This window comes from Euphorbia lathyris, chromosome 3 (assembly GCF_963576675.1).
Source record: "Euphorbia lathyris chromosome 3, ddEupLath1.1, whole genome shotgun sequence".
Taxonomy (NCBI): Eukaryota; Viridiplantae; Streptophyta; class Magnoliopsida; order Malpighiales; family Euphorbiaceae; genus Euphorbia; species Euphorbia lathyris.
In genome coordinates, this window is record NC_088912.1 from 91,565,263 (window position 1) to 91,582,632 (window position 17,370).

General features: G+C 36.6%; 1 protein-coding gene across 1 annotated transcript; it reads left to right on the forward strand.

Annotated features, from left to right (window-relative positions):
• Nucleotides 1–11,707: 11,707 nt before the first annotated feature.
• LOC136223232 (triacylglycerol lipase OBL1-like) lies at nucleotides 11,708–15,528 on the forward strand. The gene is made up of 6 exons (XM_066011127.1): nucleotides 11,708–12,151; nucleotides 12,458–12,705; nucleotides 12,787–12,820; nucleotides 13,570–14,002; nucleotides 14,113–14,326; nucleotides 14,950–15,528. Exons 1-6 carry the CDS (start codon nucleotides 11,809–11,811, stop codon nucleotides 15,229–15,231), a joined length of 1,554 nt encoding a protein of 517 aa, XP_065867199.1. The 5' UTR covers nucleotides 11,708–11,808; the 3' UTR covers nucleotides 15,232–15,528.
• The last annotated feature ends 1,842 nt before the right edge of the window (nucleotides 15,529–17,370 follow it).

A 17,370-nucleotide genomic window follows, 5' to 3' on the forward strand; every position in this document is an offset into this window, starting at 1 on the left:
AATTCCCAAGCCATGTTTATAAACTCAAAAAGGCTCTGTACGGTCTAAAGCAAGCACCATGTGCTTGGTACGAAAGACTGACTAGCTTTTTACTGACTAGGAACTATGTCAGAGGAAAAGCTGACACAACCTTATTCATTAAGAAAAAGGGTAAAGATACCCTGTTGGCACAAATTTATGTTGATGACATTATTTTCGGTGCTACTAATGAATCAATGTGCAAGGAATTTAGCAAACAGATGCAGACCGAGTTTGAGATGTCAATGATGGGAGAACTCAACTTCTTCCTTGGACTTCAAATCAAACAAGGGAAGAATGGCATCTTCATTAGTCAGACCAAGTATGCTAAGGAAATACTGAAGAAATTCGACATGGAAGGTTGTAAGCCAATATCTACCCCAATGGGTACTGACACTGTGCTTTGTGCTGATGAGAAAGGTAAATCAGTAGACAGCAAATTGTATCGAGGTATGATTGACTCTCTACTCTATCTAACGGCAAGTAGGCCAGATATTCAGTATTCTGTATGCTAATGTGCAAGATATCAAGCTGACCCTAAGGAATCTCATTACATAACTGTAAAAAGAATCCTCAGATATTTGCAAAGCTCAGTGAATGCAGGTTTATGGTATCCAAACACAAATGATTTCACACTCGTTGGATACACTGACGCTGACTATGGACGAGACAAGCTTGAGCGAAAAAGCACTTCAGGAGGATGTCAATTCCTTGGAAACTGTCTAGTGTCTTGGTTTAGTAAGAAGCAGTCGTCAGTTGCCCTATCAACAACTGAAGCTGAGTACATTGCTGCTGGAAGCTGTGTTGCACAAGTCTTATAGATCAAGCAACAGCTGGATGATTATGGAGTTCAAGCCAAAACAATTGAAGTCAAATGTGACAGCAAGAGTGTCATTGACTTATCTAAAAATCCAATCCAACACAGCAGGATGAAGCATGTCATCATAAGGCATCACTTCATCAGAGATCATGTACTCAAGGGTGAGATCAAGTTGACCTATGTGCCAACAGATGAACAGGTTGCAGATATCTTCACGAAACCATTGGCTCGTGAGCAGTTCAGCATACTAAGGGAAGCTATCGGTATGTCTAATCCTCTCCAATAAATTTCTGAGCTGAATGTATATTGAGTGATTATAATATGCCAAGTGATCACTACATGTTGAGTAACTATCATATGTTGAGTAGATATGAATGCCTTAAAATCACTATTTGCTGAGTTGCCATATTTATTGAGTGATTGATAAAATGCTAAGTTACTCCACATGATATGAACTCTCTCTACGCCAAACTGATCACTCAAAACACCAAACGTCTAGTATCCTAGAAGTTGAGTAGAATGACTTGCGTAATTAATGCTTGCACGCATATTCAAGTAGCTACCTAGGATGACGTAAGTGTAATGATTAGAAACCCATGCGCCGAACGTGTCATTAATGTCAGAATTTAAATCCGTTGAACGTTTCAAAACCAAACTGCCATTCTGACCTATCAGATCGACGCACTCCGACTATAAATAGTGGATGATTTCCCACTAACTTCCCTTTACGCTTGAAACAAATCGCACTCAATCTCTCTCTCTCAATTTCCTAAACTTCTGCATCTCTCAAATCCTCAAGAACACCATGTCTAGTGATTCCTAGAACAACTCCGGTGAGCAATACGCCGACGACTGCTCAGATATAAATCCTCTATCTCCTGCTGAGCAGGAAGATCAAGAGACCTCCTCCTCAGAGTCTCACGAACAAATTCATGGTCAGCATGACCAAGCTATGGCCGAGTTCAGCATCCTCGGTGAAAACCCTCACACTGACCAAACGACTCCTTCGAAGAAGAAGAAGAAGAAACAGCCTAAGGAAAAGAAGTTCTTCAAAGTCTTCAACAGTATAAAAGGCCTGAAAGTCTACCACTCTCGTTGGTTCTCAAAGAGCTTCGTCGAAGCTGAGAAACCATTCTGCGACAGGATATCAAAGAATGGGTGAAATGACCTGTTCTCTCTCCCTGGAACCACGTATCCTCAACTTGTAAAGGAATTCTATGCGAATCTCTAGGTCGCTGAAGACGACGATGACCACCTGATCACCAAGGTCAAGAACAAGGACATCACCATCACTCCCTTCTATCTGGCTACCTTGCTAAAGCTTAAAGCAGAAGGTGCTGAACTGCGCAGCACAAATGATTATAAGAAGGTTAAGTACGTAACTTCATTCTGTAAACCCAAGAATCACAGCGGTGAAATCTACAGTACCAATATAGGTCAGCCTCAAAGGCATGCACACTACCTTTTGACCAACTACCTGTTTCCCAAGGTCAATGCCTCCTCCTCAGCCTTAAATTTCGAACAGTGCTTCATCTGGCATATGTTGAACTACAAACCGCTCAACATGCCCGTCTTTCTAATTGGGGCTTTCCAACGTAGCACTGGGATCCTAAGGATGGGTTCTCTCATCACTAAAATTCTACAGGATCACCAAGTCAGCCTGAAGGAAGAAATCAGTGTGATAGGTACTGAGATCACTACGGGCATCCTACTCGGTCTGGCCCACAGTCAGCCTATCAAGCCTAAGAAAGGAAAAGGGGTAGTAGTTGAAGAAGAAACAACTGAGGATGATGATGAAGAGACTGCTGCTGAGTTGTCAAAGAAAGGAAAGAAAGTTATGATTGACACAGAACCTGCTGAGTGAACTAGGCAGGAAAGAAAAAGAATAGCTGACCAATCCTCAACCCCACTGGCCAAAGAGATTACCAAGACTGCCAAGAAAATCAGGGTAGTGGTTGGTGGAAAGAAAACTGCATAAGAGAAGGCAGAGTCAGCAGAGAAAAGGAAAGAACAAGCTGACCCTGAAGAAGAGAGTGAGGAGACTCTTGAGCAACCCCTAAAGAGGAAAAAGACCTCTGGGATGACACCATTGGAAGCCAACCCCATTGACTTCATCATTCCCAAAGACTCTCATTTCCTGCGAGCTCAAGAGATCGATTTGGAAAAGACTCCATGTGATAAGGAGGAAGAACAAGACTATACTGAGGAATAGCCTTAAGCTGATAAAATGGGATCTGCTGAGCCAAGCAACACAGCTGCTGCTGAGCAAGCTAATGAGCAAGGAGCTAAGTCTCCAGTGAAGGACAAGGTTGAGGAGAACCTTTATGCTGACTTAGGACTCAACTTCTCCTCTGAGTCACTTGACTCTCCTGCTGCTGACTCTTCTCCTCCAACCAAAACTTCAAAGGGCAGTACAGACAAGCGGTTTAAGAGAAAGGCTCTAAAGCCCAGCGTGATAGATCTGCTGGATGAATCACCCTTGATGGACCCAATCACAGACCTAACTGGGCTCCAGTTTCAATTCTTCACCACCATCACTGAGCCCACTCCAGACTAAGTAAAAGAAAAACAAGCCTCTGTTTCTCAAGCTGAGGAACAAGCCACTAAGGGTCCCATTTCTGCCGACACTTCCGCTCAACCTTCAACTGAGCAAGTGCTCGAAATTCCTGCTGCTCAACATCAAGAGTTAGCAAAAGAAACTCAACCTACTAAAGACAGTGCTAAGTTGCCTCAACCTCCAATTCCGACTGACACTGAGCAGGTAAATAACACTGCTGAGCAAATACTTCCATCCTCTACTGAGCAGCTTCTAGATCAGTCAGCTCATGCCGCTGGTCTAAATAAACAAAGTGTAGCCACTGATCAAGTTGGCACTTCTACTTCCAAGCAGCACCAAACCCCTCCTCCATCTGGTGCTAACAAAGAAACGGCCCCTGAGACTATGCAAACTCAAACTAAAGATGATTCTTACACTTTTCTCAATGCCTCTGAGTCAGGTCGTCGAATCATCAACTCAACACATATGCTTCTTCAAGCCATAGATCAGTCTCAAGCCGATGCTGCTGGGTCTATTCCTACTGAGCAAACTCAATTCTCCTCCATCATGTAACTTTTGACCGAACTTAAGGGTCTAAAGGAGCTGATGAGTGTAATGACCTCTCTCGTCTCTCAGCAGCCCAAGCAGGAATTCATGGTCAAGCTGGCCGAACTTCAGCTAATGATGGTTAATCATATGAACTCCATTGAAGGGAAGATCAATGCCCTAACTGCTGCAAACTCATCATCCGCCACTTCTACTGAAGTCACTCAGCACTTTAACCAGCTGACTGCCGAGCTAACCGGGGCTCGTGAACTTATCTCCTCCTCTTCTCAGTGCTCCATTGAACAGATTGGTGAAGCCATTCGCCTACTCAACTTGAGCAAAGAAGAGATGGACACTGACCAGATCAAAACTAATGACATCTTACACTGCACCAGGTCAACCATTGCACATGTCCGGCACATTAACACTCAGCGTCATTCGTATGATTCTGCAATGCTCAAGATGTATTATCAATCTTATGCACGAATGACGGACTCCATTACTTGGATTGGAAAGTCTCTTGAGTACCTACTCAGCATGCTCAGTGCCAATATCAAGATCCCCGCTTCAAGTATGGCCGATGGCGTGCAAGTTTTTAAGAGTCTTCGAGAAAGTACGGGTCACATGCAACACTATTCATCCATCCTGACTCGTGCTGTTCTACAAGAAAAGTTCCTTGTACCTCCCCTTCAATCAAATGATGCTAGCAAAACGGGGGAGAAATGCCAAGCTATCCACGTTAAGCAAGCTGCGGGAACTCAGCAGAAACCGGGAGAGAAAGGTAAAGCTAAACTGCCAGCTGCCGGAACTCAGCAGAAGCCTCCTGGCTCAACTTCTGCCGTCCCGAGCACCCACACTCAGCAACAACGAACAACCCAAACCAAACCCAAGTCAAATCAAGTTCAAGCCAATATTAAGAAATAGAACTAGCAATAGTCTATAGCCTTTGCTTGTAACTTATATTTTATGGCATGTTCTTATTGAGCTGAGTATTTCTATATATATAAGCATCTTTTATCCAAACTGTCTTTATATATGCAATGCTTACTTGCTGTGTTTATATGCTGATCTGTCTCATGTAACTACTCATTGAACATACAAATTAACAAGATACACTCAGTATGCCCCAAACTTTGACGATTGAATCTATCTCTGAGTAAATGTCTAAAAGTTCCAAGTATTGACCTTCTTCGGAAGCTGACCTTAGGCTCTTCTCGATTAAATCTTAGAAGGTTTAGAAATAAACTAAGTCAGTGACTCAAGTCTTAGTTTCACTCCATTAGATCTTAGAAGGTTTAGAGTTGAACTAAGTCAACAGATGCAACCCTTACGGGGGAGTAATCTCAGAAGAACAAAAAGGTCAAAAATCATGAGGGATGCTCAACACCGAGTTCCTTGATTAAATACTTTTGCCAACATCAAAATGGGGGAGTTTGTTGAAACACCTTTTCACATGATTTTGATTTGATAAAATTATTTAAGTTAATCCCATGATTAAAACAATTAAATTTAAGTGCTTTGGTTTAATTGTACTAATATGTTTGTTCAATGTTGAGTATATTAACTAACGAGAACAGGAACTCAAAGTCTCTAAAAGACAGACAGAACAAAGTCAGCATAAGCATATCACACAGCAGAGCTAAGTAGAACACAACTCAGCTTTACGAGAAAAATGTCTTCTTCAGGAAAGCTTGAAGGCGAAGCTGCGGAGTCAATATGAGTAACTTTTAAAGTCGCCGCTGAGTCAAGCTGAGTAAAGATCAAGTCAGCACCAATGATCCGTTTACTAGAAGACACGGTCCGACAAATCTCTGTAACAAATCAGAAGCCTCGGAAACATGATCAAGGATCTTTTCGAGACGCATGGACCGTTTGGATTTTGGCTAGAAGACAAACCCTGCGTTAGAGGAAGAACCTGGCGCAAGAAGACGAAACTGGCAAGCCTGCCTCCTGCGCAAATCAGAAGACAGGATTGGCATGCGATTCTGAACGCTAACCATACGATGACAAAGAAGACCGTTCTTCTCAACGGCTATGTCAGATTTTCAAATCATTGAAGCTTCTTAATTCAATATAAATGGACAAGTTCATCACTTGGATCATCACTAAACATATACAAGAAAAACAGACAAGCAAAATCTTCACTAAGTCAAAAGATCCAAAAGAGAAGCTGTCTGAATAGAGAAAGCAAGTTCTTACATCCAATTCCAATCATTGTGTAAAAGTCTAGAGTGAATTGTATTCATCTAAAGTGTTCTTCATTTTGTGAGAACAATCTTGTATCAATTGTAAAGGTTAGCAGAGTGAAGCTGAGTACTCAGTTATAGTACTTAGTGGTAGAGAAATTCTGGATACTCGGTTATAGTACTCAGTGGCAGATAGGATTGAGTAGACGAATAGAGGACGATACTCTTGCATACTCAGTTGCTATTGTAAATGGTTTGTGCTCTACCTTTAAAGAGCCCAGTAGTGGATTGAAAAAGACCGGAGGGACTCTAGGGACTGGACGTAGGCGGTGAGGCCGAACTAGGATAAGTCTGCTGAGTAATCTCTAACCCTCCTCTTGATATATATATATATATATACATACATATATATATATATATATATATATATATATATATATATATATATATATATATGTTACTTGCTTAAATTGCTCAGTTAACTATTTGTATAAGCCGACGCTGAGCAATCAGAGTGTTGAGTTGGAAGCTGACCTAAAGTGTTACTTCTCAACTCACTATTGAAACAGCTCTAGTCAGTATCTGATTAAAGCTGTCTCACACCTCACTCAGCCTTGCTGACCTAAAGTTGAGTTAAATTATCAAACATTTAATTAAGTCAGCATTATTAAGAGAAAAAGTTACATTAGTTCCTAACCCCCCTCCCTTGGAACTAATCATACTACGTTACACGGGACCAACACTCTAGACGTGCAACAATAGAGGCTTTTAGGTATAATCTAGTATCTGAGAGAATATATAGGATCTATCCACGGCATCGTCAGTGTTATGCAGTAGGAACACGCCATCCAAATGGTTGAAGTGAAAGAAAAGTTGGAGATAGCTGACGAGACTATCAGGTACATGAATAAACTTTAGAATACCAACAGCTCAATCGGACACTACACTGTCAGAAGTTGCCATCATTAACGAGACAGATCGCCGATGGGTCAAGTAAGGGATTCAGGCATCTAATTGAGGGGAAAAGAAGACTCCCCAATACGATGTCACAGATCTCGAACTCCCTCAACATGGAAGATAAAGAATGCCAATGAGTAGTCTCCTAAAAGATCAATTGGAGTAAGAGAAGAAAATTGACCTTCCTCGAACAGGAGAACCCCGGATACAAATCAAAGAAGAACTCGACATAGATCTATCTAGTCTAGATCTATCAATCATGAAAGGGTAGTCCATCCTTAGACTCAGGATCAATGGGTGCCTAAGGAAAGGAACTTCTCGATAAAGATAAAATTAAAACCACAATCGCTGAAGGAATGTTTGACTTGAAACATCCCAACATAACAGAAGTAGAAATATCATTAAGCAGCAAGATAATGACTAAATCTATGTTAAGAGGTTCAAGTATCTGTTGCTAAAACAATATATATATATATAAATATTAACTGTCAATCTAAAATAAAGGTAATGATTTATCAAAATTTCAATGTCATACCCATCAAATTAAAATAGGATAACATTCAAATTTATCCTTAACATTTTTCAGATAAGTATAAATAATATCCCTAACATAAAAAAAGAATGGCAAAACTTTTTTTTTACGATGTTTTCAACATGAGCAATTTTGCATTTAAGTCACCATTTGTCATCTTAGAATACAAAGAATAAATCCAATCCATATGGAATGAGTTCTTTTTTTTTTAAACCCTATCTAGACCAAAACATCCTTTTTACATATTACATAGATTAAAGAAAAAAAAAGGCAAATGAATATGGAGTAGACATGAGCAAATCCTTAATTGAAGATGCACGTTCCATCGACATCCAAAATCCCCCTTATCTTCTTGATGTCTAGTTTCATACAAGACTTAAGGTCCGTTTGACTACTTGCTGAAAAATACTGCTTTTCCAAAAAGAAAGGATTTCGTGCTTTTGTAAAAAAAGCTGTTTTTCAGCTATAAAAGGCAAACATGAGGTATCTAACCAAACACTTCAAACTCTGTCTTTTAAAGTGAAAAGGTAAATCGGAGGTGAAAAGTAGGTAACCAAACACCCCATTAGACCAACTTTAGTGGTTGTCATTTAGTTGTTACTATCCTATGTGGAGTAACAACTAACCACTGGAGTGGTTATAACAAAATAGTTTGTTATTGATTTAAGTTACAAACTGTAATATTTCAAAAAAAAAAAAGTTGCAAACAGTAACCTTCCTCCCAAAATCTAAAATTTAAGAGTTTAAAGGCCATGGACGGTGTAGAAGCGCAAGATATGGCACATTTGTGCCATCCCTGTTTTTGTAACTCTACTTTTCAGCAGATGCAAAATTACGATTTTGATCCTGATAAATTACAATTTTGGTCCTGACAAATTACAATTTAGATATCTATTGTTAATTAATATTTTTTTACCCCGTAAATTTTTAAAAGTAACAAGTCTTCTACTGGGATGTTCTACACTTTGTTACTATATTCCCAAAAATCACAATGGTTGTCCATTATGAATGATCTTAAGAGTTCAATGGTTCTGATACTTCAGGCGATAATTGTTCCACACTAAACTTGCTCTAACTCAAAAACGTTAGAAATAAATTTTTATTAGTGGTTAGGTTGTATATTTATAAATTTTTTTTAAACATTAGAAACAATTTGAAGCTTATTCTTATTAAAATATTAACTTAGCCTTTCGGATACTTAAAAGAACATGAATATGCACACCTTTTTCACATTCCTATATATATATTATATATATTGGAAAGTTGAATAAAGAAAATGAACAAAGCAGCTTGTTGTATTGTCTTTATCATAGCCCCATTTTATTTAGTACAAATATATGTGAGAGAAAAGGATAAAAGCAAAGATTTTAAAATAATTATCATTATTAACATGATAAAAAAAAATTAATTATCATTATTAATAAAAATGTCACTCTCCTTTAGGGATGGCAACGGGTAAGGTACCCGCGGGTAATGTCATTCCCAAACCCTTACCCTTTTATTTTTTTAATTACCCGTACCCGTCCCATTATCCTAACGGATAATGTTTTGCATCCCATACCCGTCCCATTTAATTAGCGAGTACCCGCGGGTACCCTTACCCGTTAAGAATCAATAAATAAAACAAAAAATATTATAAATTTAACAAATTACAAATTTAATAAATCATCAATCTAAAAATTGAACAAATTGAACCTTAATTAATAAGAATAAAGTAGTTTAGTGGTATCACTCAATTGTTGAAAAATAAAATGTTGAGGTTCAAATCTCACATCTTACATCTAAAAAACAATGATATTTATTAATATAAATTTTTTATAACGGGTACCGGGTACCCTAGGGGGTATTCCCATACCCATCCCATTACCCTAACGGGTAATGGTTTTGATCCCATACCCTTTTATATAGGGTACGAGTAATCCCATTAGGGTCAGGTAGTGCCGGGTACCCGCGGGTACACTACCCGTTGCCATCGCCTACTCCTTTCCTTTTTTTCTCCTTTCTCACTAAAAGTAAAATCTTTTGCCGGATCAATATATATTGAAGAGAAAAGGAATTTCTTTTTCATCCTATCTATTATTTTGTCTTCATATTTTTTTTTTTTTTGTGTTTCATATTATCATTTATTTCCATATTGTTTAGAAATTATATCTTTGGTCAGATTTTTAATCGGTTTAATTTGAGTTTCTCATCTATAATTTTTTTTTTTTTTCAATTGTTCCTTTTTAAGTTTCTCACTGCAATATAAATTATTAAATCTATGGTTGTTGCAATATAAATTATTAAATTATCAATATATAATGATCCATTTATTTCCAAGAGTTTGAAGGATGAAATTTGGATGCAAATGGTCTTTCTGTGGGAAGTTGATGAGTATATCTGTCCAAGGAGGGAGGATCCAGCCTAGGCAGAATCCTTGTAATTGTCCATGGAATCCTCTAGGTCGTACTTGAGGACTCGGCCTGATATGTGGGTTGGAATATGTGGTAATGTTTGAATCAGTATAATACAAAGCAACGGAGTCGCCCCCGGCCCGACAGTATATCTTGTTTCCTTTTCGGATTCTTATTGGCTTTTGCTTTTCTACTTGGAAGCCACATCGTGGGAACATTGTGGGTTCCAAGTCGGATTAGGTTAGATTGAGTATTATAAATACTCCATTATGTAAACCTAATTTTTTTATCTGTTTTTCCGCCACCTAATAAGTACTATTCTCCTTCTGCCCATGGATTAGCCAACACAACGTTGGTGAACCACGTAAATCTGTGTGTTTTAATTGTTTATTTGTTTATCTTTCGTTAAATATCCGCACAACAGAATATGTATTGCTGAGTCTTATATTTTGAAAACCAGTTCAATGGCTTGTCCTCAACAAGTGATCCGTTTTAAAGTGTCTGGATTTGATCATCTGTCTGGATTTGATCATCTGTCTTAAAGAAGACCAATGTAATTATTTTTGTTAGTACAGGTTTTTTCCTAATCATATAAGATGCTTTTAGGGTTTCGTTTTGCAGCCTATAAATATGTAACTTGTTACTATAAAAGATGTCATCTTAGCATTATAAGTATTATTATCATTTTGATATATTTTTTTCAAAGGTCGACCTTTCTTTGGCCTTGTTTGGATGAGGTGAATGAAAGTTAATGGATGTAATGGAATGTAAACTTATAAATTAACCTTGTTTGTGAGCTTTTTATTGAGAGAAAATGAATGTTAACGAGAGTTAACATTTAACTCCTATCAACTCTATATCTTAACCTTCAAAATGGAGGGTTAATGGAAGTAATAGAAACTTTCTAATGTAAACTAACTTTTGAACTCTCAAACAAGCTTAAACTTTAACCTTCATTTCCATCACTTCTCGTCCCTTTTCATTACCTCTTCTAACTTTTACCTCCATTAACTTCTGAACTCCCAAACAAAGACTTAAAGTCTTATTTTTTTTTTTGTGAATTCTCTTTAGTTCATTCAAGTTAAGCTTGTAAATCCATTTTGTTGGTTTAAGCTTAAAACTTTCACAATTCTTTCTATCCCTATCAGAAGTATTGGTATTTCATTCGATACGTATTTTGCTTTTCTTATTTCTGGTTTACTTTTATGGATTGTCTTTCCTTTGTATTCTGTGTTCTTTCCTTTGTAAATTTTATACTAAATTTTGTACTGGTGTATAGGATTTTATTCTCTATACAACAACAACAAAACCTTAGTGCCAAAATGATTCGGGGTCGGTTAACATGAATTATCATATAAAATCGTAAAACCAAGTCGTGTCAGCGACATAAATTTTCTCCCTCCACTCCTTTATCCACTACCATATTTTCCTCAATCCCCAATAAACTAATATCACTCTCGATCACCCTCTTCCAAATTTGCTTAGGTCTTTCCTTACCCCTCATCTTTATCTCTATGGTAAAAAAAAATTCATTAACATTTATGCTTCTATAACAAAATAATAATAATTAACACTAGTAACTAACCAAAAATAATTAACATTAATAATTAAAGCATCTCTTATTTTTTGCTTTGTGAAAAAAAGCAGCAGATAATGAATTTCTTGAATCATATCTTTATGCCTTTTGATGAAGCCAAATTAAGCTATAAAAGCACTCCTAAACATCCTCCTCTCTCACTCCATCTTCAACCTAGTTTCAAACCCTTGAGTAAGAAAGAAAGAGTGAGGAAAGGAAGTGAAACTATCAGAAAGCAAAAGCCATGGCTACTGCTGTTGCTTCTGCTGCAACTAGTAATGAGGAGAGTAGTGCTCCAAGCTTTCTGATAATAAATCCTAATAAGGGAAGTAAGAGAGACATAGTGAAGTATTTGTTGCTGAAAGATGTCAAGAGTGGAATGAATTTCTTAGAAAGTTCAGATGAAGAAATTAAGAGTAAAGCTGTTCTTGATCAATGGTGGAAAGTGTTGGTTTCAATCATCATGTCCAAAATCCTCCAACTTCTTGATAAGCCAATGGAATACTTGTGTTACGCAGTTGAATTCTTTCTCAATCTTCTTTCTCAAAATCATGGATTTCTTCGCCTACTCTACAACTTATTTAATGGTATATATATTATGTTTTCATATCCTCCTTTTAATTACTCAATAAGCATAACACTTTGCTCAACTAATTTTCATTCCCATTTTCTTAAGGATTTACTTAAAATATTGATTGATTATATATGTGATGTCAGGAATATTCCCATTTTCATTGTTAGATCTAAACTTATTAAATCTAAGCTATGGGATGCTTTGAATCTCCACTTTAGAATTCTAATAAGGGAGATCTAATGATAAATGGCAAAATACTGCATGGTCGTTAAGGTCCATGTAATCAAAACCGGATGTGATGATATATGTGAATTTGCAGGAATTGTGAAGAAACCAAAGAGAGGTTCGGAGGATTTCTTGAGCATGATAGGGCACGTAGATCCTAGAGTTGAACTGTACAAGACTAGAATCTTATCAGAGAAAGTGGATAATTATATAGCCTCAGATGTTGCAAAGATAAAAACTGATCTGGGTGACAAATATCTAATGGACCTTTGCGTTATGGCAGCCAAAATTGTTTATGAGAATAAGAATGTTGTTCAAAATGTGGTTGATAATTACTGGAAGGCAAGTTCTTAATCTATCATCTTCTTCGTTGATATATATATATTCTAATTTAATTATTGAGTCATTTCTTAACATGAACAGATGCACTTTGTCGCCTTCTACGACTGCTGGATTGGTAAGAAAGCAGTTTTTGAAAATATCTTTGAAAAAGAACATGAAATGTGAAATAGTAATTTGGATTTTGTTAGATATATATTGTATTTATGGTAATTATCCTATATTTATGCTGGTCTGCCATTGTTTCGTCCTCCCCTCCCCCGAAATTCCGTCCGCCTTGTCTGCCACTGCAGAAAAATGTCCGTCCACGATGAAAGGCAGGCCGAGGCTGCTGGTTCGACAGAGTCTGTGGTGGGGTAGACGATTGCCTAGACATGATAGAGAGGGAAGAAGAAATGGAGAAGAGGGTTAGGGTTTTCTAGGAGTTTGAGAAAGCTAGAAGATAAGAGAAGCAATTGATTGATTGACAGTGAAGAAACAGATGGTAATATGGCCGGCAAGGTTTAACCTCTGATACCATGAAAGAGTTAAACCGTTGAACCCTTTCATTGATGTGTATCTTTTATATATATATATATATATAAAGGATATGATTTTCCTATAATTAAGCCTATATTAGCTCACTGAGTCAATTAACATGATTTGCCTATAATTAAACCTAGATTATATTATTGACAATTATCCTATAATTAAATCTAGATTATCGATTAGTATAAATATAGGATAATTACCATAAATACAATATATATCTAACAGATTTGTCTTATAAATGTGTTAATTTCACTAATTAACATAGGGATCAGATTTAATTATAACTCATATAATGTCTTTTTCAACTTCTATTGCTTTAACTAAATGTTTGTACAGAGAAGCAACAAGAAAGCAACACGCAAGTGTTCATATGCTGTGACAAGCCAAAAGATGCAAGCTTGATAGTAGTAAGTTTCAGAGGAACAGAACCCTTAAATGCACAAGATTGGATTACTGATTTCAATTTGTCCTGGTACGAAATCCCCAAAGTCGGAAAAGTCCACGTCGGATTCCTAGAAGCTCTGGGTTTGGGTACCAGAAATGATCCTTCTACTTTCCAAACTCACCTTGCCAAGCATGAATCCGAGGCCAAAATGAAAGAATTAGCCAAGAAAAGAGCTTACTATGCTGTCGTTTCGAAAGTTAAGGAGCTATTGAAAGAGCACGTAGATGCAAAAATTGTAGTCACAGGACACAGCTTAGGGGCAGCACTTGCTATATTATTCACAAGTGTGCTTGTAATTAAGGAAGAGACCGAAATGCTTGACAGGTAGGCTGTCGGTTTATAACATCACAAACTGCTCGTTCATATCATATATAATCATGTAATATATATAATGATGATTATAACAAGATAATTTGTATGTACTTGACATCCAGGTTGCTGAATTGCTACACCTTCGCGCAGCCAAGAATCGGAGACTCAAAATTTGGAGCTTTCATGGAGGCTTATCTGAACTACCCTGCTACGAGATATTTTAGGGTGGTTTACTGCAACGATATGGTTCCCAGGGTTGTTGCCGACGACAATGTCTTTTTTAACTTCAAGCATTTTGGAACATGTATTTATTATGATAGTTGCTACTTTGGCGAGGTATGATACTTTCTTCCCCTTAATTTTGATGTAGATTTCGAACTGAATATTTAATCTACAGACATTATAGTTAAAAACCATCGTAAGATATATATTCTCGTACTTTGACCAGTTGCATATTAGATGGTCCTAACAAATATATTTGTGTTTTTATAATTTTAGAAGAAAAGTTGAAGATGAAATGTCTTTGATAATTTATAATAATACTGGGTGTTCCTTAAAAATACATGGATAAACGGGTTGTAATAGGGTTATTTAATGTACAATAAAAAAATATACATGTTTTTTATAACTAAGAAAAGTATATGCATTTGAGGAGTACTCCAAAATTTCTCGTAAAGCACAATATTTTTTTCCATGTGTACACATGTGATATGCTACTAGTAAGTAATAACACGACGTATATTAAACCACTGAAATATAATCATTCTAGACCCCAAGATATAAAGGCCAAGCCAAAAAAATTAAATCCTAACCCTAAATCATAAACTTTAGACCTAAAACATATGACATGAACGTGGATGATGTGGTATAATTTGGATGATGAACAATTTTAACCAAAAGGTTAATAAACTGGTTCTTGATGTTTAACCATAGTTTTTATTATAATCTCTATATTGTAGTTGATGGAGGAGGTGCCAAACAAGAATTACTTTTCATTGTTGCATGCAATACCGATGTGGGTGAATGCATATTGGGAGCTTTTTAGAAGTCTTTGGTTATGTTATATATATGGTCCTGATTACAAGGAGAGTTGGTGCAGCACTTTGTTCAGGATGGTAGGACTTTTGGTTCCAGGTATTGCTGCACATAGCCCTGTGGATTATGTGAATTCTGTTAGGCTTGGAAGGGATAAATTATTTACTCCTTCCCTTGCTTTGAAAAGCTTCGTTGTCAAATCCTAAGTTTTTCTATGGCTATGGAAGAAGCGATTCTCCTTCTTTATTGGATCAGAATAAGAGATATGAATCATGGATACAATTATTTAAAGGTTTGTTTATATATATATTCGTAATAGGCAAATAAAATAGTTTGGCTATGTTATGATGTGTTTTTCTTCAATATAGAACCTATGTTTGCCAATAAATATTTGAGGATTGATGTATTGGGGTGTGTGATTTATTGTTTTTTTTTTTTTTTTTTTTTTTTTGCCTTTTATTGTATTTTAGATTCAACAATATATATATATATATATATAATTCTATCGGTGCTTTGTTTGTTTTCTTTTTATGAAAAAATAGTCATAATGAGAAATTAACGATTACAACCCAACGTGATAGTAATAAAGTGCAAATATCTATCCATCAAAGAATCACTTAACTCAAAAGTTGAAATCGATAGTTTACATGGTTTATCATCGGATAACCATTGGATCGTTCTTGGTGTTGGTTGCTTTTGAATAGTGGGAGTGGGGTCGGAGGACATAGTTGGCTGTTTATTGTGGTAGGTAGTGAGGTCCATGTGAAGGGGTAATGTTAGTCAGTGAAAGCCGAGTTTGATGTACTAGCCGTATTAAAGGACGATTTGAATGAATTTCTATAGTTTCGGTAAGCTTAGGAGATGGGCACTATTTTGCTATATGTCGAGCTCCTTAGCAATTGTGACAAGTCAGCAAATAAACATCAAGAGGAGCAACAACAGTGGGTTAGAGCGGTTGGAGTACTTCCCTTTGTAATTTCCACCACCATGCCCCATTCCTCGGACATTTCTGTGTGCAGAATAATGCACGAATGGAGTGAATGATGCTGCAAATGACTCTCGAGAAAGTTGTTGTTCCTTTAGGAGTAAGCCAGAAAGAAATTGACTCTAAACGAGCCTCAAGAGCACGCACAAAGAGCCAATAGGCTGGGCCAAGTCCATTAAGTGTTACTTCTACGAAATCATTTTCTGAAACCAGATGTTCTGGAGAAGTTAATTGTTCATCGATAAGCTTTGCAAACGGACAATAAAACGAGATCATGTCATTCTCCCGCTTGAGATTATGTAAATAATGCTTGAAGTCCATAATCCGAGACTGATAACCAATGGTATATGCTTTAACAAGCGGTTTCCATATTGCACTAGCTGTTTTGGCTCCGACAACTTGAGGTAAGACACCATGAGATAATGGTTATATGATCCAACTAAACACATGTTGGTCCTATTGTTCCCGAAACAATATTATCTTTTATATATTTTATATTGAGTAAGATATCTTAAATAGTATACACATAAGAAGTGGTTGTAACCAATTACAATTTCAATTACAAACAGAATAGAATTAGTCAATATCTTAACAAATATAAAATCCAAAGGATTATTATTCGGTTATCAGTTCCCATATTGTATAGGCCAGATTACCAGCTTTGGTAGGAAATTCCTTAGTAGGAGGAAGAACGATTGCATCAACACGGTTTTGATCACGTGTACCTTAATAACCATGCACTATTTGGTCATTCACCATTAGAGATAGACTTATTTGAATCCTAAAGTGGAGATTCAAAGCATCCAGCGGCTTAGATTTAATAAGTCCAGATCCAACGGTAAATAACCAAATTCATTTGGTTATTAAAGTTCATGTCAGTATTCTTATGCATCAACATGATATGCCAATAATGTGCCAACCTTCGGCCTTTGAAAAGCAAGTATTAATTGGGTTTTCCACAATAAATAATTGGTTGAAGTGAGTTTGATAGATTTTAAAGGATATAAAATTAAAACAAGTTATATTTGAATTACAAATAAATCTTAGATTCATTCAAAGTAATATTTTCTTAATATTATGCAATATCTATATGCACACATGTTTCACATTCCTATATATGAAAAGAAAATGAGCATAGCAGTTTGTTGCATTGTCCTTATCATAGACCCATTTTATTCCGTACAAATAGATATTTAGAAGAAGTTGGACTAAAATCTAGTTAAATTATTTATCAAAGTCCACCCGTCTGATCACGTGACTAAAAGCATAAAAGCAAATATTTTAATAATTAACATTAATAAAACTTTTCTCTATTGTTTATCTCTAAAAAAACATGGTGTATTGTTTCAAATCAATATCT

Excerpts from the sequence above, each read along its gene's own strand:
- LOC136223232 (XM_066011127.1), top strand. The coding sequence starts at position 11,809 with ATGGCTACTGCTGTTGCTTCTGCTGCAACTAGTAATGAGGAGAGTAGT. Across the intron at positions 12,706-12,786 it reads TGGTTGATAATTACTGGAAG|ATGCACTTTGTCGCCTTCTA; the intron begins GCAAGTTCTTAA and ends TAACATGAACAG. Across the intron at positions 12,821-13,569 it reads CTTCTACGACTGCTGGATTG|AGAAGCAACAAGAAAGCAAC; the intron begins GTAAGAAAGCAG and ends ATGTTTGTACAG.